At 45.7% G+C, this 25,000-nt stretch overlaps 1 protein-coding gene across 1 annotated transcript in view; it reads left to right on the forward strand.

Annotated features, from left to right (window-relative positions):
• The window catches only part of Pde6 (phosphodiesterase 6), a 93,276-nt gene that overhangs the window by 17,192 nt on the left and 51,084 nt on the right, over positions 1-25,000 (forward strand). Inside the window, exons 6-10 of the mRNA XM_070084386.1 lie at positions 675-833; positions 9,046-9,135; positions 16,517-16,648; positions 23,476-23,556; positions 23,910-23,948. Of these exons, the coding sequence (XP_069940487.1) occupies positions 675-833; positions 9,046-9,135; positions 16,517-16,648; positions 23,476-23,556; positions 23,910-23,948 (501 nt within the window). The remainder of the gene's footprint in view (positions 1-674; positions 834-9,045; positions 9,136-16,516; positions 16,649-23,475; positions 23,557-23,909; positions 23,949-25,000) is intronic.

Consider the following 25,000-nt stretch of genomic DNA (forward strand, 5'->3'; position numbering starts at 1 on the left):
AAGAGAGAGAGAGAGGAGAAGTTGGATTGTTTTGGTAAATCCGACTTAAATAATATCGTACAAGCAGTTTTAAGAATGGGTACGACGCTTCCTTCGAGAAGAAAGAAAGTTTACTGAAGTCTGTCGTGTGAGATTTAGCGTCACTGTTAGAAGCTAGGAGGCTCGGCTCCCTCATAACCACAAATGGCTGAGTATTCTGGGAGGGAGGTTTACCAAACTCACGTCTGTTTCCTCGTACCTGAAGACAGACTCGTACTTGACTCTGTCACACTCACAATGTCTACCCTAACCTCACCACCTCACAACAGAAGTCACCATTTCTTACAAGCTGTTCTAATAGTAATTCTCACTACCCCTTCCTTTCCCACACCACTGGACAACACACACAAGAACTAACCCTTCAGTTTCACGATCAACAAACCCAACTATTCCCCCTATCCTCCCAGTCAACAAAAGACATCCACTTCGATTCAGTGGAGACCTTTATTAACTTTTATTGATCCACACAATGAAACTCTTCGAGCTGCCCCTTAAGCCCTCACACTCGAAAATAAATGAAAAATATTCAACTTCACACTTCAAGTAACAGCCACTCCTCCTCCCAGCTTCATTCTCCTCTCAGTCTCGAACTCTCACATCTGTCATTAACGACACTCGACGTCTCTTCTCTCCAGGACCCAAGGTTCGACGCCAGCATCGACCGTCGAACAGGCTACAGGACCATGAGTGTGTTGTGCATGCCGGTCTGTAACTACGAAGGTGAGGTCATCGGTGTAGCAGAGATCATCAACAAGAAGAATGGCACCAATGAGTTCACCAGACAGGATGTGGAGGTCAGTAGAGGGGCCAGAGGCCAACTGAATAAAGGTCAGTAGACAAATCAGAGCTTATCTGAATGAAGAGAGATCAGTAGAGGGGTCAGACAGAGGTCACCTGAATGGAAGTCAGTAGGGAGAGTTAAAAGTGACCTGGATTAGCGGGTGCTTCTAGATGACCCAGGGGGTCATCGCTCCTGAGACTCGGTTTCACACCAGGTCTCCCTGGTCAGCAATGATACAATATTACCTGTATTTGGACAGGTCTGGATAACAATTATCAAAACACACCTGGATGATGATGATGATGTCAGCAGCAGCCAAAGTTCAAAGTCATGATAGGCTGATTAGTTAATTGGGTTTAAAGTCTATCGACTACACGAGGCTCATTAAGGCTGCTGCAAGTCACCTGTTCATCACCAGTCAATAATACTCTGATCCCTAATGGAGGGTATGCAGTAAACTCTGAGACACACACACACACACCTCTCTGTATATATACCTCTGTCTAGATATCATCAGAGACCAAATATCACTTAAATATAGTCGATAGCTACCATACCTGGAATATTTTGGAAAATTTCTCCCCAAATTATATTTTTGGAAAGGTTATGATTACTTCTAAGGCAAATTCTTCGGCGAGTTTTCTATTAATAAACGTATTGCACTTCCTCTCAATTGACGAATGATTTAATTCCATATACAATAATTTTGAACTAAAATCCTCGCCCATAGTTTCACACAACCTTTGGCAAGGTAATAAAGAGAAGGGAAGCTAAAGTCGTTATGCGACTAGATGCACTACCTCCGTTGTGGACCTCAACTGGATCCGGACTGAATCCGAATTGAATCCGGATTGGCTCCAGACTGCCTGACTGAGAGCCAACAACAAATGCTCAGTGGAGACGTGTCTGAGTGACCACATAACAAATGGGGTCCCCCAAGGAACAGTCCTCGGCACTATCCTCTCCATAATCTATACAAATAAACCTAAAAACAGGAATAACGCCTACGGTTTACTACTAAGAACACGAAGTAACGAAACAACGCTGCCTCTGCTACCGATCGTAATAAAGAGTAAAGCAACACAGGCGTAATGACGCAAATGTCATAGACAGGAAAACACGAGTTTCATCACTGATGAATGATTAGTATTTTACTCTAGTTATGTACATGTTAAAATAAACATCTTAATTGTTAATTTTAATAAATCAAACATAGTGTTAAGTCTCTTAGTTAATTTGTTCTAAGTTGGGTTTTTTTTGGCTACAAGTGGTGACAATTCCCTATATGGTCAGAGTGATGAGAGTAACAATATTTGAGGGGTAGGTGTTGTGTTTCTGGTGATGATACGCAGGTTTTAGTGGCCAGGAATATATTATTTAGTATATCTCAGGGATTTCTTTGAAGGAAGAAGTCTGTTGCACTAATTGCTATTTCTCTTTGACACTTGCTTCACAATACACACACCTGGGCACTTGCTTCACCCTACACACACCTGGGCACTTGCTTCACCCTACACACACCTGGGCACTTGCTTCACCCTACACACACCTGGGCACTTGCTTCACCCTACACACACCTGGGCACTTGCCTCACCCTACACACACCTGGGCACTTGCCTCACCCTACACACACCTGGGCACTTGCCTCACCCTACACACACCTGGGCACTTGCCTCACCCTACACACACCTGGGCACTTGCCTCACCCTACACACACCTGGGCACTTGCCTCACCCTACACACACCTGGGCACTTGCTTCACCCTACACACACCTGGGCACTTGCCTCACCCTACACACACCTGGGCACTTGCTTCACCCTACACACACCTGGGCTCTTGCCTCAACCTACACACACCTGGGCATGTGCCTCACCCTACACACACCTGCGCACTTGCTTCACCCTACACACACCTGCGCACTTGCTTCACCCTACACACACCTGGGCATTTGCTTCAACCTACACACACCTGCGCACTTGCTTCACCCTACATACACCTGGGCACTTGCTTCACCCTACACACACCTGGGCACTTGCTTCACCCTACACACATCTGGGCACTTGCTTCACCCTACACACAACTGGGTACTTGCTTCACCCTACACACACCTGGGCACTTGTTTCACCCTACACACACCTGGGCACTTGCTTCACCCTACACGCACCTGGGCACTTGCTTCACCCTACACACATCTGGGCACTTGCTTCACCCTACACACACCTGGGCTCTTGCTTCACCCTACACACTCCTGGGAACTTGCTTCACCCTACACACACCTGGGCACTTGCTTCACCCTAAACACACCTGGGCGCTTGGTTCACCCTACAAACACCTGGGAACTTGCTTCACCCTACACACACCTGGGCACTTGTTTCACCCTACACACACCTGGGCACTTGCTTCACCCTACACGCACCTGGGCACTTGCTTCACCCTACACACACCTGGGCACTTGCTTCACCCTACACACACCTGGGCTCTTGCTTCACCCTACACACTCCTGGGAACTTGCTTCACCCTACACACACCTGGGCGCTTGGTTCACCCTACTCACACCTGGGAACTTGCTTCACCCTACACGCACCTGGGCACTTGCTTCACCCTACACACATCTGGGCACTTGCTTCACCCTACACACACCTGGGCACTTGCTTCACCCTACACACACCTGGGCACTTGCTTCACCCTACACACACCTGGGCTCTTGCTTCACCCTACACACTCCTGGGAACTTGCTTCACCCTACACACACCTGCTTCAACCTACACACACCTGGCACTTGCTTCACCCTACACACACCTGGGCTCTTGCCTCACCCTACACACACCTGGGAACTTGCTTCACCCTACACACACCTGGGCACTTGCTTCACCCTACACACACCTGGGCACTTGCTTCACCCTACACACACCTGGGCACTTGCTTCACCCTACACACACCTGGGCACTTGCTTCACCCTACACACACCTGGGCACTTGCTTCACCCTACACACACCTGGGAACTTGCTTCACCCTACACACACCTGGGCGCTTGGTTCACCCTACACACACCTGGGAACTTGCTTCACCCTACACACACCTGGGAACTTGCTTCACCCTACACACACCTGGGCGCTTGGTTCACCCTACACACACCTGGGAACTTGCTTCACCCTACACACACCTGGGCGCTTGGTTCACCCTACACACACCTGGGAACTTGCTTCACCCTACACACACCTGTCTGTGTGTCTGTGTGTCTGTGTGTCTGTCTCTGTCTCTCTGTCTCTGTCTGTCTGTCTGTCTGTCTGTCTGTTTGTCTGTTTGTCTCTCTCTCTCTCTCTCTCTCTCTCTCTCTCTCTCTCTCTCTCTCTCTCTCTCTCTCTCTCTCTCTCTCTCTCTCTCTCTCTCTATCTCTCGCCTAATTGTTGACATCATGACGTAATGAAGCGACTCGCTCCATCATATGATACTGGCTCGACTATATTCACTTACACGCCTATTATTCCTTTTATCTCTCTCTTCCTCACAACACCTGCTTCCCCCCCCCCCTCTTTTATCACCTGCTGTAATTCTCCGTAAGGTGTGGCTAGTGAGGTGTGGCTAGTGAGGTGTAGCTAGTGAGGTGTGGCTAGTGAGGTGTGGCTAGTGAGGTGTAGCTAGTGAGGTGTGGCTAGTGAGGTGTGGCTAGTGAGGTGTGGCTAGTGAGGTGTAGCTAGTGAGGTGTGGCTAGTGAGGTGTGGCTAGTGAGTTGTAGCTAGTGAGGTGTGGCTAGTGAGGTGTAGCTAGTGAGGTGTGGCTAGTGAGGTGTGGCTAGTGAGGTGTGGCTAGTGAGGTGTAGCTAGTAAGGTGTGGCTAGTGAGGTGTAGCTAGTGAGGTGTGGCTAATGAGGTGTAGATAGTGAGGTGTGGCTAGTGAGGTGTGGCTACTGAGGTGTAGCTAGTGAGGTGTGGCTAGTGAGGTGTGGCTAGTGAGTTGTAGCTAGTGAGGTGTGGCTAGTGAGGTGTGGCTAGTGAGGTGTGGCTAGTGAGGTGTAGCTAGTAAGGTGTGGCTAGTGAGGTGTAGCTAGTGAGGTGTGGCTAATGAGGTGTAGCTAGTGAGGTGTGGCTAGTGAGGTGTGGCTACTGAGGTGTAGCTAGTGAGGTGTGGCTAGTGAGGTGTGGCTAGTGAGTTGTAGCTAGTGAGGTGTGGCTAGTGAGGTGCAGCTAGTGAGGTGTGGCTAGTGAGGTGTGGCTAGTGAGGTGTGGCTAGTGAGGTGTAGCTAGTGAGGCGTGGCTAGTGAGGTGTAGCTAGTGAGGTGTGGCTAGTGAGGTGTAGCTAGTGAGGTGTGGCTAGTGAGGTGTGGCTAGTGAGTTGTAGCTAGTGAGGTGTGGCTAGTGAGGTGTGGCTAGTGAGGTGTAGCTAGTAAGGTGTGGCTAGTGAGGTGTAGCTAGTGAGGTGTGGCTAATGAGGTGTAGCTAGTGAGGTGTGGCTAGTGAGGTGTGGCTACTGAGGTGTAGCTAGTGAGGTGTGGCTAGTGAGGTGTGGCTAGTGAGTTGTAGCTAGTGAGGTGTGGCTAGTGAGGTGCAGCTAGTGAGGTGTGGCTAGTGAATTGCGGCTAGTGAGGTGTGGCTACTGAGGTGTAGCTAGTGAGGCGTGGCTAGTGAGGTGTAGCTAGTGAGGTGTGGCTAGTGAGGTGTAGCTAGTGAGGTGTGGCTAGTGAGGTGTGGCTAGTGAGTTGTAGCTAGTGAGGTGTGGCTTGTGAGGTGTAGCTAGTGAGGTGTGGCTAGTGAGGTGCGGCTAGTGAGGTGTGGCAAGTGAGGTGTAGCTAGTGAGGTGTGGCTAGTGAGGTGTGGTTAGTGAGGTGTGGTTAGTGAGGTGTAGCTAGTGAGGTGTGGCTAGTGAGGAGTGGCTAGTGAGTTGTAGCTAGTGAGGTGTGGCTAGTGAGGTGTAGCTAGTGAGGTGTGGCTAGTGAGGTGTGGTTAGTGAGGTGTGGTTAGTGAGGTGTAGCTAGTGAGGTGTGGCTAGTGAGGTGTAGCTAGTGAGGTGTGGCTAGTGAGGTGTGGCTAGTGAGGTGTAGCTTGTGAGGTGTAGCTAGTGAGGTGTGGCTAGTGAGGTGTAGCTAGTGAGGTGTGGCGAGTGAGGTGTGGCTAGTGAGGTGTGGCTAGTGAGGTGTAGCTAGTGAGGTGTGGCTAATGAGTTGTAGCTAGTGAGGTGTGGCTAGTGAGGTGTAGCTAATGAGGTGTGGTTAGTGAGGTGTGGTTAGTGAGGTGTGGCTAGTGAGGTGTAGCTAGTGAGGTGTGGCTAGTGAGGTGTAGCTAGTGAGGTGTGGCTAATGAGGTGTAGCTAGTGAGGTGTGGCTAGTGAGGTGTGGCTAGTGAGGTGTAGCTAGTGAGGTGTGGCTAGTGAGGTGTGGCTAGTGAGTTGTAGCTAGTGAGGTGTGGCTAGTGAGGTGTAGCTAGTGAGGTGTGGCTAGTGAGGTGTGGCTAGTGAGGTGTGGCTAGTGAGGTGTAGCTAGTGAGGCGTGGCTAGTGAGGTGTAGCTAGTGAGGTGTGGCTAGTGAGGTGTAGCTAGTGAGGTGTGAGGTGTAGCTAGTGAGGTGTGGTTAGTGAGGTGTAGCTAGTGAGGTGTGGCTAATGAGTTGTAGCTAGTGAGGTGTGGCTAGTGAGGTGTAGCTAATGAGGTGTGGCTAGTGAGGTGTGGCTAGTGAGGTGTGGCTAGTGAGGTGTAGCTAGTGAGGCGTGGCTAGTGAGGTGTAGCTAGTGAGGTGTGGCTAGTGAGGTGTAGCTAGTGAGGTGTGGCTAGTGAGGTGTGGCTAGTGAGGTGTAGCTAGTGAGGTGTGGCTAGTGAGGTGTAGCTAGTGAGGTGTGGCTAGTGAGGTGCGGCTAGTGAGGTGTGGCAAGTGAGGTGTAGCTAGTGAGGTGTGGCTAGTGAGGTGTGGTTAGTGAGGTGTGGTTAGTGAGGTGTAGCTAGTGAGGTGTGGCTAGTGAGGAGTGGCTAGTGAGTTGTAGCTAGTGAGGTGTGGCTAGTGAGGTGTAGCTAGTGAGGTGTGGCTAGTGAGGTGTGGCTAGTGAGGTGTGGCTTGTGAGGTGTAGCTAGTGAGGTGTGGCTAGTGAGGTGTAGCTAGTGAGGTGTGGCGAGTGAGGTGTGGCTAGTGAGGTGTGGCTAGTGAGGTGTGGCTAGTGAGGTGTAGCTAGTGAGGTGTGGCTAATGAGTTGTAGCTAGTGAGGTGTGGCTAGTGAGGTGTAGCTAATGAGGTGTGGCTAGTGAGGTGTGGCTAGTGAGGTGTGGCTAGTGAGGTGTAGCTAGTGAGGTGTGGCTAGTGAGGTGTAGCTAGTGAGGTGTGGCTAGTGAGGTGTAGCTAGTGAGGTGTGGCTAGTGAGGTGTGCTAGTGAGGTGTGGCTAGTGAGGTGTGGCTAGTGAGGTGTGCTAGTGAGGTGTAGCTAGTGAGGTGTGCTAGTGAGGTGTGGCTAGTGAGGTGTGGCTAGTGAGGTGTGGCTAGTGAGGTGTGGCTAGTGAGGTGTGCTAGTGAGGTGTAGCTAGTGAGGTGTGCTAGTGAGGTGTGGCTAGTGAGGTGTAGCTAGTGAGGTGTGAGGTGTAGCTAGTGAGGTGTGGTTAGTGAGGTGTAGCTAGTGAGGTGTGGCTAATGAGTTGTAGCTAGTGAGGTGTGGCTAGTGAGGTGTAGCTAATGAGGTGTGGCTAGTGAGGTGTGGCTAGTGAGGTGTGGCTAGTGAGGTGTAGCTAGTGAGGTGTGGCTAGTGAGGTGTAGCTAGTGAGGTGTGGCTAATGAGGTGTAGCTAGTGAGGTGTGGCTAGTGAGGTGTGGCTAGTGAGGTGTAGCTAGTGAGATGTGGCTAGTGAGGTGTGGCTAGTGAGTTGTAGCTAGTGAGGTGTGGCTAGTGAGGTGTAGCTAGTGAGGTGTGGCTAGTGAGCTAGTGAGGTGGCTAGTGAGGTGTAGCTAGTGAGGCGTGGCTAGTGAGGTGTAGCTAGTGAGGTGTGGCTAGTGAGGTTTAGCTAGTGAGGTGTGAGGTGTAGCTAGTGAGGTGTGGTTAGTGAGGTGTAGCTAGTGAGGTGTGGCTAGTGAGGTGTGGCTAGTGAGTTGTAGCTAGTGAGGTGTGGCTAGTGAGGTGTAGCTAGTGAGGTGTGGCTAGTGAGGTGTGGCTAGTGAGGTGTGGCTAGTGAGGTGTAGCTAGTGAGGTGTGGCTAGTGAGGTGTAGCTAGTGAGGTGTGGCTAGTGAGGTGTGGCTAGTGAGGTGTGGCTAGTGAGGTGTGGCTAGTGAGGTGTGGCTAGTGAGGTGTGACTAGTGAGGTGTAGCTAGTGAGGTGTGGCTAATGAGTTGTAGCTAATGAGGTGTGGCTAGTGAGGTGTAGCTAATGAGGTGTGGCTAGTGAGGTGTGGCTAGTGAGGTGTGGCTAGTGAGGTGTAGCTAGTGAGGTGTAGCTAGTGAGGTGTGCTAGTGAGGTGTAGCTAGTGAGGTGTGGCTAGTGAGGTGTAACTAATGAGGTGTGGCTAGTGAGGTGTGGCTAGTGAGGTGTAGCTAGTGAGGTGTGGCTAGTGAGGTGTAGCTAGTGAGGTGTGGCTAGTGAGGTGTAGCTAGTGAGGTGTGGCTAGTGAGGTGTGGCTAGTGAGGTGTGGCTAGTGAGGTGTGGCTAGTGAGGTGTGGCTAGTGAGGTGTGGCTAGTGAGGTGTAGCTAGTGAGGTGTGGCTAGTGAGGTGTGGCTAGTGAGGTGTGGCTAGTGAGGTGTGGCTAGTGAGGTGTAGCTAGTGAGGTGTGGCTAGTGAGGTGTAGCTAGTGAGGTGTGGCTAGTGAGGTGTAGCTAGTGAGGTGTGGCTAGTGAGGTGTGGCTAGTGAGGTGTGGCTAGTGAGGTGTGCTAGTGAGGTGTAGCTAGTGAGGTGTGCTATTTAGGTGTGCTAGTGAGGTGTGGCTAGTGAGGTGTAGCTAGTGAGGTGTGGCTAGTGAGGTGTGGCTAGTGAGGTGTGGCTAGTGAGGTGTAGCTAGTGAGTTGTGGCTAGTGAGGTGTAGCTAGTGAGGTGTGGCTAGTGAGGTGTGGCTAGTGAGGTGTGGCTAGTGAGGTGTGGCTAGAGACCTCTGTTTTACCAATCATAACTTCAGCTTCCTAGACAGCAATAACCTGATCACCAGCAAATAACTTCGCAGGGTCTTCTGTCATCCAACTTACTCGTACTCCCATGTACTTATTACCAGCTCTCTCTCTCTCTCTTTCTTTTTATCACGCCCTCTCGCTATCTCTTTCTCCCCTGCAGGTGTTCCGGCGATACCTGACCTTCTGCGGGATTGGTATCCAAAATGCACAGCTGTATGACATGTCCGTGCGCGAGTACAAGAGAAACCAGGTAAGTTTTATCCCTCAGCCTTTGTGAAGTAAGTTCCGGGGGTCGGTGCCCCCTCAGCCTTTGTAAAGTAAGGTAATTCTGAGCCTTTTTGAACTGTGGTTATTTTTCAACCCATTTTACTTAACAAATCATAAAATAATTTCAATCGAAGCTAATCTCTCGAAGATCGATTACCTAAAGAAAAATAATAAACACGAAAGTAGCTAAAAATTACAAAAATAACAGTCTAATTAAAATAATCTGGACAAGGACACAAAATTATGCTGCCGGAAGATCTGTAACTGTGTCAGGTTCAGCAGTTTGTTTCTGTTATGTCTCAAGCTAATTGAAATTAGTATGTTTCAAATTGAGATTAATATTACAAGTTAACCTATGATAATAATAATAATAATAATAATAATAATAATAATAATAATAATAATAATAATAATAATAATAATAATAATAATAATAATAATAATAATAATAATAATAATAATAATAATAATAATAATAATAATAATAGCAATAATAATAATAATAATAATTATTATTATTATTATTTCTACAAGTACTTGTGGAGGGTATACAGGTCAAGCTGTCATCAGTGACATACTGCTGTATAGAAAGAACCTGGTTATGCTGAGCATTTCGAGCAAATTAGGTTAATTTTGTCCCCAGGATGCGACCCACACCAGACGACTAACATCCAGGTACCTATTTACTACTAGGTGAACAGGGACAGCAGGTGTCTTAAGGAAACACGCCCCAAGTGTTTGCACCCGTACCGGGGATCGAACCACGGACCTCAGTATGTGAGGCGAGTGCGCTACCAACCGAGTATTTACAATGACTGTCTCGATCAGATTTCTCAAAATATCTTTACACTTTTATATGTTGTGGCCACGACAAATCAGCTTAACAAACTGGAAAAAAAATGATCAGACGAGAAATTCTGACATTTGGACAAAGAGACTTATTTTGTTGGTTGAATAATTCCCAAGTCACCGTTATACTTCTAGATGGACTGTGTTGATCCAGGTGTTGACACACACACACACACACACACACACACACACACACACACACACACACACACACACACATACACACACACACACACACACACACACACACACACACACACAAACACACACACACACACACACACACACACACACACACACACACACACACACACACACACACACACACACACACACACACACACACACACACACACACACACACACACACACATACACACACACACTCGCGTGGGCGAGATTGGAGAAAGGGACTACATAGTAGCTACATTTCAGTCTGGGGAACATAAGGTAGTCATTGCAGTGATGTATAACTCAGCACAGAACTGCAGGAGGCCAATAGAGGAATATGAAGTGAACAACAGAGTGATGGTGGGCACACTGGCTGAGGTGGCACGAAGAGCTCAATTGTACAGACCAAAGTTACTGGTTATGGGTGATTTCAACCATAGGGAGATCGACTGTGGAAACCTGGAGCCTCACGGGGGTCCTGACACATGGAGAGCCAAGATGATGGATGTGGTGCTGGAAAACCTCATGCATCAACACGTCAGGGACACTACCAGAGAGAGAGAGGGAAGGATGAACCATCAAGATGGACCTTGTGTTCACCCTGAGCAGTTCAGACATTGGGGACATCACATATGAGATGCCCCTTGGAGCTAGCGATCACGTGGTTCTGAGTTTTGATAACATAGTAGAGCTGCAAATGGAGAGGGTAATACGAGCCGAACTATAAAAGGGGGGACTACACAGGTATGAGGAACTTCCTGCGGGAGGTTCAGTGGGCCAGAGAGCTGGTGGGAAAGTTAGTGAACGAAATGATGGAATATGTAACAACAAAATGCAAGGAGGCAGAGGAAAAGTTTGTTCCCAAGGGTAACAGAATTAATGGGAAGACCAAAGTGAGTCCTTGGTTTATTCGAAGGTGTAGAGAGGCAAAAACTAAGTGCACTAGAGAATGGAAGAGGTACAGAAGGCAAAGGACCCAGGAAAATAAGGAGATCAGTCGAAGAGCCAGAAACGAGTATGCACAGATAAGGAGGGAGGCCCAGCGACAGTATGAAAACGACATAGCATCAAAAGTCAAATCTGACCAGAAACTGCTGTATAACCACGTTAGGAGAAAGACAACAGTCAAAGACCAGGTGATCAGGCTGAAGAAAGAAGATGGGGAACTCACACGATACGATCAAGAGGTATGTGAGGACCTCAACAAGAAATTTAAGGAAGTATTCACAGTGGAGACACGAAGGACTCTAGGAAGACAGTACAGAAGGGGACACCAACAGAGAATACACCAACAAGTGCTGGATGACATACACACAACTGAGGAGGAGGTGAAGAAGCTGCTAAGTGACCTTGATACCTCAAAGCCAATGGGACCGGACAACATCTCCCCGTGGGTCCTTAGAGAGGGAGCAGAAATGCTGTGTGTCCCATTAATCACAATCTTCAACACATCCCTTGAAACTGGGTAACTACCTGAGGTGTGGAAGACGGAAAATGTAGTTCCCATTTTTAAAAAAAGGAGACAGAAAAGAGGCGCTGAACTACAGACCAGTGTCACTGACGTGTATAGTATGCAAAGTCATGGAGAAGATTATCAGGAGGAGAGTGGTGGAGCACCTGGAACGGAACAAAAGTATAAATGACAACCAGCACGGTTTCATGGAAGGCAAATCCTGTGTCACAAACCTTCTGGAGTTTTATGATAAAGTAACAGAAGTAAAAGACGAGAGAGAGAGGGGTGGGTTGATTGCATCTTGTTGTACTGCAAGAAGACCTTTGACACAGTTCCTCACAAGAGATTAGTGCAGAAACTAGAGGATCAGGCGCGTATAACGGAAAGGGCACTTCAATGGAACAGAGAATACCTGACAGGGAGGCAACAACGAGTCATGGTACGTGATGAGGTATCACAGTGGGCACCTGTGACGAGCGGGGTCCCACAGGGGTCGGTCCTAGGATCAGTGCTATTTCTGGTATTTGCGAATGACATGATGGAAGGGATAGACTCAGAGGTGTCCCTGTTCGCAGATGATGTGAAGTTAATGAGGAGAATTAAATCAGATGAGGACCAGGTAGGCCTTCAAAGAGACCTGGACAGGCTGGACACGTGGTCCAGCAACTGGCTTCTCGAATTCAACCCTGCCAAATGCAAAGTCATGAAGATCGGAGAAACGCAAAGAAGACCGCAAACAGAGTATAGACTAGGTGGCCAACGACTGCAAACCTCGATCAGGGAGAAAGATTTTGGCTTGAGTATAACACCGAACACGTCTCCGGAAGCACACATCAACCAGATAACTTCTGCAGCATATGGGCGCCTGACAAACCTGAGATTAGCATTCCGATACCTAAGTAAGGAATCTTTCAAGACACTGTACACCGTGTACGTCAGGCCCATACTGGAGTATGCAGCACCAGTTTGGAACCCGCACCAGATCAATCACGTTAAGAAATTAGAGAAAGTGCAAAGGTTTGCGACAAGGTTAGTTCCAGAGCTAAGGGGAGTGTCCTATGAAGAAAGGTTGAGGGAAATCGGCCTGACGACACTGGAGGATAGGAGGGATAGGGGAGACATGATAACGACATAGGGGACATAGAAACAAGGGGTCACTCTTGGAAATTGAAGACTCAGATGAGTCAGAGGGACTTTAGGAAGTAGCTCTTCGGTCATAGAGTTATCAGGAAGTGGAACAGTCTGGCGAGCTATGTAGTGGAGGCAGGAACCATACATAGCTTTAAGACGAGGTATGATAAAGCTCATGGAGCAGGGAGAGAGAGGACCTAGTAGCGTTCAGTAAAGAGGCGGGGCCAGGAACTGAGTCTCGATCCCTGCAACTACAATTTTGTGAGTACACATACATACACCCACACACCCACACACTCACTCACCCACACACCCACACACCCACACACCCACACACATGGAGCAGGAAGAGTGACCTAGTAACGACCAGTGAGGAGGCGGGGCCAGGAGCTGTGACTCGACCCCTGAAACCACAACTAGGTGAGTACACACACACACACACACACACACACTGCCTCGGTCCATATTCTGAGAAGTTCCCACCTGCTGCCTTCCAATCTCTGGAATTGATTGGGTTAGGTAAGGTTGGTCCTGACGCGGGTCTTAGTCATATGATGACCCGCATCTGGAGCTTATGGTCATCTGACCGAGGCCTTCCACTGGCTTACCCCTCCAACTCTTTAAAATTTAATAGTTTGTAATTAATTTCACTCTCAAAGACATCTAATTGACACAGTATTCTACATTTTTTTTCCCTAATTAATTGCGATTCAAGCCTAACGGAATTCATAATAAACTGAAATCATTCGAAAAAGTTTTAGTAAACTTCTATTTGTTGTTGTTGTTGTTGTTGTTGTTGTTGTTGTTGTTGTTGTTAAGCTCGTATCCCAGGTCAGGTGTTGTTTATGTATGAGTTGTTTCAATTTGTTCACTTAAATATTGGTTGGTTACTGAGCCTCGTTGGCAAGATTTGAGAGAACGTAAATAACCTGACCCACACCCATGTTCCTTATAACACCCATGTTCCTTATAACACCCATGTTCCTTATAACACCCATGTTCCTTATAACACCCATGTTCCTTATAACACCAATGTTTCTTATAACACCCATGTTCCTTATAACACCCATGTTCCTTATAACACCCATGTTCCTTATAACACCCATGTTCCTTATAACACCCATGTTCCTTATAACACCCATGTTCCTTATAACACCCATGTTCCTTATAACACCCATGTTCCTTATCCTTATAACACCCATGTTCCTTATAACACCCATGTTCCTTATAACACCCATGTTCCTTATAACACCCATGTTCCTTATAACACCCACTTATAACACCCATGTTCCTTATAACACCCATGTTCCTTATAACACCCATGTTCCTTATAACACCCATGTTCCTTATAACACCAATGTTTCTTATAACACCCATGTTCCTTATAACACCCATGTTCCTTATAACACCCATGTTCCTTATAACACCCATGTTCCTTATAACACCCATGTTCCTTATAACACCCATGTTCCTTATAACACCCATGTTCCTTATAACACCCATGTTCCTTATAACACCAATGTTTCTTATAACACCCATGTTCCTTATAACACCCATGTTCCTTATAACACCCATGTTCCTTATAACACCCATGTTCCTTATAACACCCATGTTCCTTATAACACCAATGTTTCTTATAACACCCATGTTCCTTATAACACCCATGTTCCTTATAACACCCATGTTCCTTATAACACCCATGTTTCTTATAACACCCATGTTCCTTATAACACCCATGTTCCTTATAACACCCATGTTCCTTATAACACCCATGTTCCTTATAACACCCATGTTCCTTATAACACCCATGTTCCTTATAACACCCATGTTCCTTATAACACCCATGTTTCTTATAACACCCATGTTCCTTATAACACCCATGTTCCTTATAACACCCATGTTCCTTATAACACCCATGTTCCTTATAACACCCATGTATAACACCCCTTATAACACCCATGTTCCTTATAACACCCACGTTCCTTATAACACCCATGTTCCTTATAACACCCATGTTCCTTATAACACCCATGTTCCTTATAACACCCATGTTCCTTATAACATGTTCCCAATGTTTCTTATAACACCCATGTTCCTTATAACACCCATGTTCCTTATAACACCCATGTTTCTTATAACACCCATGTTCCTTATAACACCCATGTTCCTTATAACACCCATGTTCCTTATAACACCCATGTTCCTTATAACACCCATGTTTCTTATAACACCCATGTTCCTTATAACACCCATGTTCCTTATAACACCCATGTTCCTTATAACACCCATGTTCCTTATAACACCCATGTTCCTTATAACACCCATGTTCCTTATAACACCCATGTTCCTTATAACACCAATGTTTCTTATAACACCCATGTTCCTTATAACACCCATGTTCCTTATAACACCCATGTTTCTTATAACACCCATGTTCCTTATAACACCCATGTTCCTTATAACACCCATGTTAACACCCCTTATAACACCCATGTTCCTTATAACACCCATGTTCCTTATAACACCCATGTTCCTTATAACACCCATGTTTCTTATAACACCCATGTTCCTTATAACACCCATGTTCCTTATAACACCCATGTTCCTTATAACACCCATGTTCCTTATAACACCAATGTTTCTTATAACAACACCCATGTTCCTTATAACACCCATGTTCCTTATAACACCCATGTTTCTTATAACACCCATGTTCCTTATAACACCCATGTTCCTTATAACACCCATGTTCCTTATAACACCCATGTTTCTTATAACACCCATGTTCCTTATAACACCCATGTTCCTTATAACACCCATGTTCCTTATAACACCCATTTCTTATAACACCCATGTTTCTTATAACACCCATGTTCCTTATAACACCCATGTTCCTTATAACACCCATGTTCCTTATAACACCCATGTTTCTTATAACACCCATGTTCCTTATAACACCCATGTTCCTTATAACACCCATGTTTCTTATAACACCCATGTTCCTTATAACACCCATGTTCCTTATAACACCCATGTTTCTTATAACACCCATGTTCCTTATAACACCCATGTTCCTTATAACACCCATGTTCCTTATAACACCCATGTTTCTTATAACACCCATGTTTCTTATAACACCCATGTTCCTTATAACACCCATGTTCCTTATAACACCCATGTTCCTTATAACACCCATGTTTCTTATAACACCCATGTTTCTTATAACACCCATGTTCCTTATAACACCCATGTTTCTTATAACACCCATGTTCCTTATAACACCCATGTTTCTTATAACACCCATGTTCCTTATAACACCCATGTTTCTTATAACACCCATGTTCCTTATAACACCCATGTTCCTTATAACACCCATGTTCCTTATAACACCCATGTTCCTTATAACACCCATGTTCCTTATAACACCCATGTTTCTTATAACACCCATGTTCCTTATAACACCCATGTTTCTTATAACACCCATGTTCCTTATAACACCCATGTTCCTTATAACACCCATGTTCCATATAACACCCATGTTCCTTATAACACCCATGTTCCTTATAACACCCATGTTCCTTATAACACCTGATGTTCCTGCTCACACCTGTTCCTCCTTCTCACACTTGTTTCTCCTCTTCACACCTGTTCTTCCTTCTTCTCACAACTGTTCCTCCTTCTCACACCTGTACCTCCCCACACCTGTTCTTTCTCTTCACACCTGTTGCTCCTTCTCACACCTGTTTTGTTCTTCCCGCAGCTATTGTTGCATCTGGCTCGGGGTATCTTCGAGGAGCAGACATCTTTGGACCGGCTGGTTACCAAGATCATGACGGAGGCCCGGGAGCTGCTCAAGTGTGAGAGATGCTCCGTGTACCTCCTCGACCCCCAGGTGACCCATGCTCCACCCCCAGGTGACCCATGATCGACTTCCCCAGGTGACCCATGCTTGATTCCAGGTGACTCATGCTGGACTCACCAGGTGACCCATGCTCGACCCGCAGGTGGCCCATGCTTGACCCCAGGTGATCCATGCTTGACTCCCTAGGTGACCCATGCTCGACTCCCCCAGGTGACCCATGCTTGACCCCCAGGTGACCCATGCTTGACCCCCAGGTATCCATGCTCATCCCCAGGTGACCCCATGCTCGACTCCCCCAGGTGATCAATGCTCAACCCCCAGGTGATCCATACTCAACTCCCAGGTGATCCATGCTTGATTCCCTAAGTGACCCATGCTCGACTCTTCCAGGTGACCCATGGTCGACACCTCAGGTGACCCATGCTTAACCCCCAGGTGACCCATGCTCGACTCCGTAGGTGACAAATGCTCGACACCCCATTTGACCCATCCTTCACTATCGGATGACCCCATACGTCACCCTACTGCAGAACCTTAGGCTCATAACGAAATGGACCAGGATTCAATCCACAGGCGAGACAGGAGTACTTTAGCAAGCATTTTGCACCTGCTGCTGATACCTAAGTAACGGTCGGCTGCTGTGAGTTGCTTCCTGGGGATATGATCCCCACAATCTACACTCTTCACTAATCTCAAGGTTATTTATCAAATAATCCTTCTCTGCCAGAGCCACATCCAGCGGATTATTTCCTCTAGTTGTCTCTGTCTGAAGCTGCTGTATAAAACACTCCTGTCAGACTGGCTAAAGTTAAAGTCTCCCATTTAAAACGACATTTTCGTACCTAGACTCCTTGGTGGTTCGTCCCACAGAGGTTTACTCACGTCACTATCTAGGTTTAGAGTACTGTAGACCACATCTGAAAATCAGCTTATCATGCTGACCGTATCTCTCCCTCCTGCCTCTATATTTCCGAGGACGCAGTTTAAACTTTCCCCTAAGATACATAGCGACTGTAACTCCTTTACAGGTGACTCTAGTTGCGTGGAATAATTTATACCCCTTTGTGTGGCGTTCAACACGCATGTCACTATTTTTCATGTTGAACTAGATCTCCATTATTACAGTGACGTCTATAGTTCCCGAAGATGCAGTTAGCCTTAATTCATCTATTTTGCGTCTTGCTCTCTGACAATTTGTATAGTCAATACTAAGAGAGTTATTTCCTTGCCTCTCTCCATTCTCACTAATTTCTTTTGCTTTTATTACTAACTGTTTATTGACCTATGCTTTCCTAAGATATTTTGCTAATTTTAACTCCCTCCGTCCCCAGTGCTGCAATACTTTTTTCTCTACACATACTCATATCTTCTATCAACAACAGCTGTCAATGTTTGGGATTACAAGATCCTTGTGGCACTTGTCTAGTCAGCGATTTACACTAATTTTTCCCTGGACATCCATTGCTTGCCCACTCCCCGCTAAGGCAGGATGCTACATGCTTTAAGTATACCTGGAGGGTGTATCGAGGGTCAGTGCCCTAGCGGCCCGGTCCATGGCCAGGCCTCGCGGTGGATCAGGGCCTGATCAACCAGGCTGTTACTGCTGGTCGCACGTATGCTGGGAGGCAGTTGAACGGTCTTGGGCCCCTGACACTTACTGTGTTGTCTCTTAGTGTACTCATGAAGCTTTGCTTTTCATTCGCGGGATGTTGCACCCCCTGCCGAGTCTGGTGGCGTAAACTCTCGCTTCACACGGTGAGGGTCCGGGTTCGATTCCCGGCAATGGGTGGAAACATCGGTCGTGTTTCCTTACACCGGTTGTCCATGTTCACCCATCAGTATAAAATGTACCTGGGTATTAGTCGACTGGTGTGGGTCGCATCTTGGGACAAAAGTGATCTAATTTGCCCGAAAAGCACAGCATAACAAGCGGCTTTCTGTATAGTACTACATCATTGATGTCAGCTAGACCTGTATACCTTGTACATGTGCCTGTAGAAATAATAAATTATTATTATTATTATTTTGCTTTCGTAGGGATAAATTTCTGTGTGCAGATTTGGGACTAGTCCCTCTAGGATTTTCTAAGTGTATATTATCATGTATCTTTCTCGCCTGTGAGATGAGGAACACAGATCCGAACTTCACACAGAATCAGAATTACAGCTACACCGAACATGACTAATAATTCCTGTCTATTCCATTTCCCGTTATCGTTTCAACCAGCGCAGAGGCAGATAATGGGGTTACTCCATTACTTGATATTATAATGTCTAACCTGCTGTCTATGTCACCAACACAAGCACTATGACACAGACTCTTCACCTCACCTTCCTATCCTCGTTGCTCACATTTAGTTTAGTAAGTTTGTTTAGGCACAAGTACATATAAATACAATTAACATAGTATAAATTACCTAGGATAATCCAGAAAAGTCAGACAAAGTAACTTACTTTGATTGTATGTCTTCAGTAAATAAGTAAGCTTATTCAGGTATACGTACTCATAAATAGTCACATAATCTGTCGTACATAGCATCATATGTGTAGATTACCTAGGATAACCCATAAAAGTCCAAGTGACATATTTCCATTGTTAACTGTATTATAGAGTGGTTAAGAGTACCTTAATCCTCGTTGGTCAATGTAGAGCACTCGTCATGGAGTACACGTTAAACACACACTACGCCCCTCCGTGTATTTACATTGAGGGGTAAGTTTATTCAGGTATACACAAATACAGTTACATCTATTATCATACATAGCAGCATATGTGTAAAGTACCTGGGATAACCCAAAAAAGTCAGAGTGACTTATTTCCATTGGGGTCCTTTTAATACCTTATTATTATACTATAAGGTGATAATATCTTATTATCATACTATAGATATACTAGGAATAAGGTAAAGTGAGTTATTTATCTTTACAAGTGTGTTAGCTAAAAAAATTAAAAATCATTGTCCTCCCTTTCTGCGGCTACATTCATTAGGTACCTTTGGGCACTCTTGTTGAACTGGTTCATGTTGTCTTAGACATGATATAAGATTAGAAACATCGAACACAGAATCTGTTTGGCTACAGTTTCTTGAGGGGCGTGGCAAATTAATTTTGGGTGTAATTTATAGGCCCCCAAACCTTGATAGGGAGTGCAGTAAGCTGTTATGGGACGAAATTCATAAGGCATCTAGATATGAAAATGTTGTGATAACGGGAGATTTTAACTTTAAACAAATTGATTGGAACAATATGACAGGAAATCTTGAGTCTAGTGACTTTCTTGATACGGTTCAGGATTGCTTTTTAGAACAGGTTGTGACAGAACCAACTAGAAGAAACAATCTGCTTGACTTGGTTCTTGCCAACAAAGATTCGCTAATTAATAATCTTGAGGTTAATGATGAGCTTGGGGAAAGTGATCACAATTCACTTAGTTTCAATATATCATGGAATTACCCAGATAACTGCAATCAAATCTCTGTCCCAGATTTTCGCTTGGCCGATTTCATGGGACTGAAAAATTACCTGGGTGGGCTAAATTGGGATGTCCTGACTATGGGTCAGGTAGGTGATCTTGGTTGCCAATATGACGTTTTTCAGAGCATAGTTCTAGCCGCCCAGACAACTTTTGTTCCAAGTAGGGAAATTAGATCTAACATAAATGATCCCAAATGGATGAACAATAAATTAAAACATCTCATTGGTCAAAAGAGAGACATATATAGGCGTATCAAAAGATGGGATGGGCAGTTAAGAAATCAATATATTCAATTAAAGAGAGAAATAAAGAAAGGAATAAGAAAAACAAAGAGGGATTATAAGGCTAAGGTCGCAAGGGATTCGAAGACTAACCCAAATGGGTTCTTTCAGGTATACAGAAGTAAGATTAGGGACAAGATTGGCTCACTTAAGAGTAACTCTGGTCAGATCACTGACAGTGATAAGGATATGTGTGAAATTCTCAATACCTACTTCCTCTCAGTTTTCACCCAGGAAAATACTAGCGATATTCCTGAAATAATAGATTATGTAGAACAGGACAATCAACTATGTACGATTGCGGTAACTAGTGACATGGTCCTCAGACAAACAGAGAAACTAAAACCTAACAAATCCCCAGGCCCTGATGAACTGTTTGCAAAGATGTTAAAGGAATGTAAAGAGGAACTTAGCATACCTTTGGCTAATCTTTTTAACATATCACTACAAACTGGCATAGTGCCAGACAAGTAGAAAATGGCAAATGTAATATCTATTTACAAGGCAGGTGACAGGTCCTTGGCTTTCGAACTATAGACCAATAAGCCTCACCTCCATAGTGGGAAAATTTATGGAATCAATAATTGCCGAAGCAATTCGTAGCCATCTTGACAGGCACAGATTGATTAATGAATCTCAACACGATTTTACAAAGGGGCGTTCCTGTCTTACGAATTTACTAACTTTTTTCACTAAGGTGTTTGAGGAGGTAGATCATGGTAATGAATATGATATTGTGTATATGGACTTCAGTAAGGCTTTCGATAGAGTTCCACATCAGAGGCTATTGAGGAAACTTAAGGCACACGGAATAGGAGGAGAATTTTTTTCCTGGGTAGAGGCATGGCTGACAAATAGACAGCAGAGACTTTGCATAAATGGAGAGAAATCAGAATGGGGGCACGTCACAAGCGAAGGAACACTGCAACAGGTCTACTGACCCATGCTCCGCATGGGTCAGTAGGCCTGTTGCGGTGTTCCTTCTTTCTTATGTTCTTATGTTCTTATGACTGGCTTTGACATGTGCAGGCAGTCTGTTCCATTGTTTCATTGCTGTACAATAAAAAGTGATTGAAGTCTGGCCACTGACTGTGGGTACTACAAAGTTGTGTTCTCTCCCCCTAGTACTATGATTTCTTTGGTTCTCAGCCTTGACAAAATTGGCAGCAAGATATTTTGGACACTGTTTGTGAGTAATTTTATAAACTTGATTTAACTTCAGTTGTTTTACTCTGTCTTCAACATTCAGCATATCCAATTGTTGTAATTCATTCTGGCTTACATCCACTCTTGAACCCAGGTCCAGGATGAATCTTACCATTTTATTCTGGATGATTTACAGTTTATCTTTCAGTTTTTTGTCAAGGCAGAGTACCATGAAGAGCAAGCGTAGTCCATATGGCATTGTATAAGGGCTAGACATAGGGTCCTGCGAGCCTCAATTGGTAGACACTATGCTTGTCTATAGAGGAACTTCAGTCTGGCATTCGCTTTCTTTACTACACTGTTCCCTATCAGTTCTCCTGACATGCATGGGTCAAAGGAGATTCCCAGATATTTTACTGAGGAAACTGAAGTGATGGGCTTATTTTTACACTGGACATTAAAATTATTTACCTTCACAGTTTATGTTTCGTGCCAAAGAGAATGGCTTCAGTTTTCCCGAGGTGTAACGAGAGTTTGTTGTCTACTGACCATTTGCTGCAGGACTCCAGTTCCAGTGTTATTACATTAGCTATATCTTATGGGTCTTTACCTGACACTAACAGAGCACTGTCATCTGCATACAGCAGGAGTTTGCACTTGACACTTACGGGCATGTTGTTTACATAACATAGAAATAATAAGAGACCCAGAATACTACCTTGGAGAACTCCACCAGGCCCGGTGGCCTGTTGGCTAAAGCTCCCGCTTCACACACGGAGGGTCCGGGTTCGATTCCCGGCGGGTGGAAACATTTCTACGAGTTTCACCTAGCAGCAAATAGGTACCTGGGTGTTAGTCGACTGGTGTGGGTCGCATCCTGGGGGACAAGATTAAGGACTCCAATGGAAATAAGTTAGACAGTCCTCGATGACGCACTGCCTTTCTTGGGTTATCCTGGGTGGCTAACCCTCCGGGGTTAAAGATCCGAAGAAAATCTATTATTAAAGATCCGCCGGTATTCTCCCGGCCCGGGCTTTTTCCAAGTGGTGGCCCGGCTTTGGCTCCCTCTTTAGGGAGTGTCTGAGACCTAAGTCTCCCATGGGAGGAGGCACAAGTACCTCCTCATCTTTGGGACCAACTGTCCCCAGGCCTAGCCACAAGCTAGGCCTCTCTGGTCTGCCATCCCCGCCCCAAGGGGGCAAATGGGAATGACAGTCATATGAGCTAAAGGCTCGGGCTCAGGCACCTACCCTACCCTAGAAGGGTTAGGCATGGTGTCGATGTTGTTGATTTTGACACTGTCATACTGTTTTTTTTTTTTTTTTTTCGCCGGTATTCTCCCGGCCCGGGTCTTTTCCAAGTAGTGGTGACCCGGCCTTGGCTCCCTATCTGGGGAGTGTCTCGAGACTTAAGTCTCCCATGGGAGGAGGGACAAGTACCCCCTCATCTTTGGGACCAAGTGTCCCCAGGCCTAGTCACATTCCCCGCCCTCACGGGGCTCGTAGGGAGAAGCTAGGCCTCTGGTCTGCCATCTACCCCGCCTCGAAGGGGCTCGTGGGGATGGCAGCCTTATGAGCTGCAGATGGTAGCAAGCTCAGGCCTTGAACCTTTGTCATACTGTCTATACTATTTTGTGTTATCCCAGGTTCTCTACACATATGTTGCTATGTACGATAATCTATGTAACTGTATTTGTGTATAGCTGAATAAACTTTTTTGTACCTCTGTATGTATGTTCAAATTATTAAATAAATAAATAAATAAATAAATAAACTTACTTACTAGGCAGTTCCCGTAAGCATTTAGTTGCTTCCTTTTAAGTTGACCTTTCGAATACAGTTTCTATGGTGCGTTTTCTATGGAGCTAAAATTAAAGCGGTATAACTTGAAGGGTGACGAAGGAAGATATTACTTAGGCGTAACTAAGGGAAAACTAAGAGGTTCCCTACATTTCAGACAGCGGGGAGCGCAGTGGACGACAAGAAGAACAGCAGCAAAGACAATTCCCAATCTGCAGAGACGCTGGTCATCAGACAAGTGAGTGGTCAGTCAGTCTGTCTGTCTGTCTGTCTCTCTCTCTGTCTGTCTCCCTCTGTCTGTCTGTCTGTCTGTCTGTGTCTCTCTCTCTCTGTAAAATGTACCAGTAAAGTCATGAATTCAATTATAATAATATTTATTATTATTATTATTATTGTTGTTACTATTATTATTATTATTATTATTATTATTATTATTATTATTATTATTATTATTATTATTATTATTATTATTATTATTATTATTATTATTATTGTTGTTGTTGTTATTAAGATGATGATGATGATATTGTGATTATGATTATTATTAATATCGTACATATTTTTCATAGCCTTGTATTCTGGTTGTTACAGTCAGTGGCACCAACTCCGGCCCAACTGATGGAGATCCCTGTAAGTATTGTCCAGTCAGCTCCTTAAAGATATATAAGTCTCTGTCTAGCCTAGATCAGGACTCCTTCTACATCTCGCGGGTAAATCGGGACTCTTTCTGCAGGACTCTTTGTAAATGAGCCCTGTAAATGGGCAGTGGCAGACCGTGAACCTTGTAGATGGGCAGTTGTAGTCCTAGTGAACCTTGTAGATGGGCAGTGGCAGACCTAGTGAACTTTGTAGATGGGCAGTGGCAAACCTAGTGAGCCTTGAAGATGGGCAGTGGCAGACCTAGTGAACCTTGTAGATGGGCAGTGGCAGACCTAGTGAACCTTGTAGATGGGCAGTGGCAGACCTAGTGAACCTTGTAGATGGGCAGTGGCAGACCTAGTGAACCTTGTAGATGGGCAGTGGCAGACCTACTGAACCTTGTAGATGGGCAGTGACAGACCTAGTGAACCTTGTAGATGGGCAGTGGCAGACCTAGTGAACCTTGCAGATGGGCAAGTAGGTATCAAGAGGTCAGGAGGACGCCGGTGCTGGGGTTTACATTTTCCACCCGGACTCAGCAGGAGATGCAACATTAATCCAATGAAAAGTAGCGAGTACACTGAGACAACACAATAAGTGTCAGGGGCCCAAGACTGTTCAACTGTCTCCCAGCATACATAAGGGGGGATTACAAATAGATCCCTGGCTGCCTCCAAGAAGGTACTGGACAGGCACCTAAAGTCAGTACCTGATCAGCCGGGCTGTGGTTCGTACGTCAGTTTGCGTGCGGCCAGCAGTAACAGCCTGGTTGATCAGACCCTGATCCACCACGAGGCCTGGTCTCAGACCGGGCCGCGGGGGCGTTGACCCCTGAAACCCTTTCCAGGTATACTCTGGAAGTACTCCAGGGATGGATCGCCGTCCCGTGGGTGTTGCTTGCACGCTCACTCATGTTCTCCTGCTATGCAGGGATTCTGTACCTCTATCTCTGTCTCTCTCTGTCTCTCTCTCTGTCTCTCTCTGTCCCTCTCTCTCTCTGTCTAGATTAATCTCACCTAGGACATGTTCGCCAGAGATCCTGC

Source organism: Cherax quadricarinatus, chromosome 13, assembly GCF_038502225.1.
Source record: "Cherax quadricarinatus isolate ZL_2023a chromosome 13, ASM3850222v1, whole genome shotgun sequence".
NCBI classification, from domain to species: Eukaryota; Metazoa; Arthropoda; class Malacostraca; order Decapoda; family Parastacidae; genus Cherax; species Cherax quadricarinatus.